The sequence below is a fragment of the Argentina silus genome, assembly GCF_951799395.1.
Source record: "Argentina silus genome assembly, chromosome: 15".
In the NCBI taxonomy this organism is placed as follows: Eukaryota; Metazoa; Chordata; class Actinopteri; order Argentiniformes; family Argentinidae; genus Argentina; species Argentina silus.
In genome coordinates, this window is record NC_139669.1 from 7,109,975 (window position 1) to 7,112,474 (window position 2,500).

The 2,500-nt window shown below is 47.8% G+C and overlaps 1 protein-coding gene across 2 annotated transcripts in view; it reads right to left on the reverse strand.

The window, feature by feature from the left end:
• ldb2a (LIM domain binding 2a) overlaps positions 1 to 2,500 on the reverse strand; it is a gene marked incomplete at its 5' end in the record, with an annotated part of 56,829 nt that overhangs the window by 41,056 nt on the left and 13,273 nt on the right. For both annotated transcript variants that reach the window (XM_083686654.1, XM_083686653.1), the window contains one exon: positions 1,354 to 1,456. In XM_083686654.1, coding sequence (XP_083542780.1) covers positions 1,354 to 1,456 — 103 coding nt within the window. The remainder of the gene's footprint in view (positions 1 to 1,353; positions 1,457 to 2,500) is intronic.

The following is a 2,500-nucleotide window of genomic DNA, read 5'->3' on the forward strand; positions in this document are numbered from 1 at the left end:
GTCAAGCTTCCTGCTATATTTGACTGACAAGTACAATGGCTGTGATGAAACCTGTGTGTGTGTGTGTGTGTGTGTGTGTGTGTGTGTGTGTGTGTGTGTGTGTGTGTGTGCGGGTGTGTGTTTGTGTGGGTGTGTGTGTGTGTGTGTGAAGCTGCCCACTATATTTGATTGACAAGTATCTCATTTTTAATCCACCACACGTCATGTGTGTGATTATATCGTATGAGACAGCTTTCACAGTATTCATATGACCACGGCCATGATGACACCTGTGTGTGTGTGTGTGTGAATGTGCACACGCGCGTATGTGTGTGTGCGCGTGTGTGTGTGTCTGTTCTGAACACCTGAAATGAGAATGCTTTCTGACTGGCGGTGAGTCATCATCGCCATGGCGTTGAGCCGTCCGTTCCCGAGAGAACCGGGTTACCGTGTCGACACAGGAGGGATTTTTATTTTTACATTTGAAAAGAAATGGCTCCGCTGCGCACACCATCCCTCTGTTCCTCCTCTCCTCTCCCTCCTCCTCTCATCCTCTCATCCTCTCATCCTCTCCCCCATCTCTGGGTTGACTCATCCCTCGTCTCTCTCTGCGCCGAAAACAATTCGGCCTATTTCCAACCTGTTTGATACCGTTCCTCATTCCATCCCATGCATTACAATGAGCCCTGTCCTCCGGTTTCTACCTCCACCAGCCTCTCCTGCAACCTACGGTATAGCTGTCTAATATTTAACACACTGCTGATATCAAAAGGCAAGAACATGCAGATGAGAAGTGAGGATAGTGCAGGTTCACGAGGGACCCCAGCCTCTGCAATATGATATGGGATGACTGGTCACAGCCAACATGCCAGGGGATGTGTTTGTGGTTGTAAAAGACACTCTATGACACACAGCACAGAAGTATCAATGACATAACAAGAGAATCTACCGGGATAGACACATTCACACTGATCCACCTGGGGTGGACGACTCCTCACTCCAGATCCACATGCTTCAGTCAAATCGCTAACCGTTTTACGGTCGATGACCTAATTTGTTTCTAGTGTGTTTACGATTGTAATTAGTTTTGTGATGTATGTGTGTCATCGTTTGTGAATTGTCTGAAATATTGTTTTCCTTGGCTGCTGTCTTGGACCAGGTCTCTCTTGAAAAAGAGATTTGATCTCAGTGAGACGAACCTGGATAAAGAAAGGTGAAATAAAAATAAATAAAATCATAGCTCACATTTCCCATTCCCGTCAATGCAAGATTAATGCAAATGTCGGAGTTACGCGCATGGATCTGGAGTTAGGATTCCCCCCTCAGAGATCAGGGTGTTATTGTTGTTGTTGTAGTTATTATGGGATGTCTTACTGTATCTCTTTGGGCCGTCCTCCAGACAGAAGGACAGGGTCAGGGTGGCGTCCTCTTCAAAGAACTCTGTTGCGAAAGCGTCCCACCACAGACTGTCGCTCTCCTGATGGACACAGACAAAACCACACAGATGGTCACAGACGAAACCACACAGGACACAGACGAAACCACACAGGACACAGACAAAAGAACACGGAAGGATAAAGATTATACCACATTCTATAAGATTATACCACATTCGGTACAAAACAATACATCTTTATTGGTCAATTTTTCAACGGACAAAGAACAAAAAAGAACCTAATAATGTTACCGTCGAGCTAACAACATGAAAGTGTGATCATGTTTTCAATTAGTTTCATGTCATTAAAGACATACTTTATGGAAACAAATGATTGGATACATTCCCACAATGTCTTTCCTCGATCATAAACACACAAACGAGAAACAGATGTCAATATTTTGAAAAGATTACTAAACATATTGCCATGCCTAAACTATTATGGTCTAGGAGGGAGGGAGGGAGGGTAATGAATGAATGTGCACCAACCCAGTACTGGAATCACTTTGCTAACAGGCAAACATTCCACCTTTCACCTGTCTAAGCTGGGACACGACACTGCATCTGGGAGATAGTGTACGATGACACGCACGCACGCACGCACGCACGCACGCACGCACGCACGCACGCACGCACGCACGCACGCACGCACGCATATACACACACACACACACACACACACACACACACACACACACACACACACACACACACACACAGGGAGGACCCACTCTGGACGAGTGACGTTGATCTCCTCAGACATGTTATGACAGATCGAGGGCTTTGATTCGTCGCTGGCCGCGGTATGGCCCGCCTCCTCCCAGATGTTGCTAATTAGCGCTGTCAACATCACGCAGCGTCATGTCCAATAGGAGCTGACCTCGATGACCCCTGTGACCCCGTGACCTCAGGACCCAGCCTCAATATGCCTCATATCTGGACAGGTCTGTCTGACTCTGGGGGGGACAGGGGGAGGAGAGAGGGGGGAGATGAGGGGAGACAAGGGGAGGAGGGGAGGAGGTCTGTCTGCCTCTGAGAGGAGGAGGTGGGGGGGGGGGGGGGGTCTGTCTGACTCTGCTCTGATGG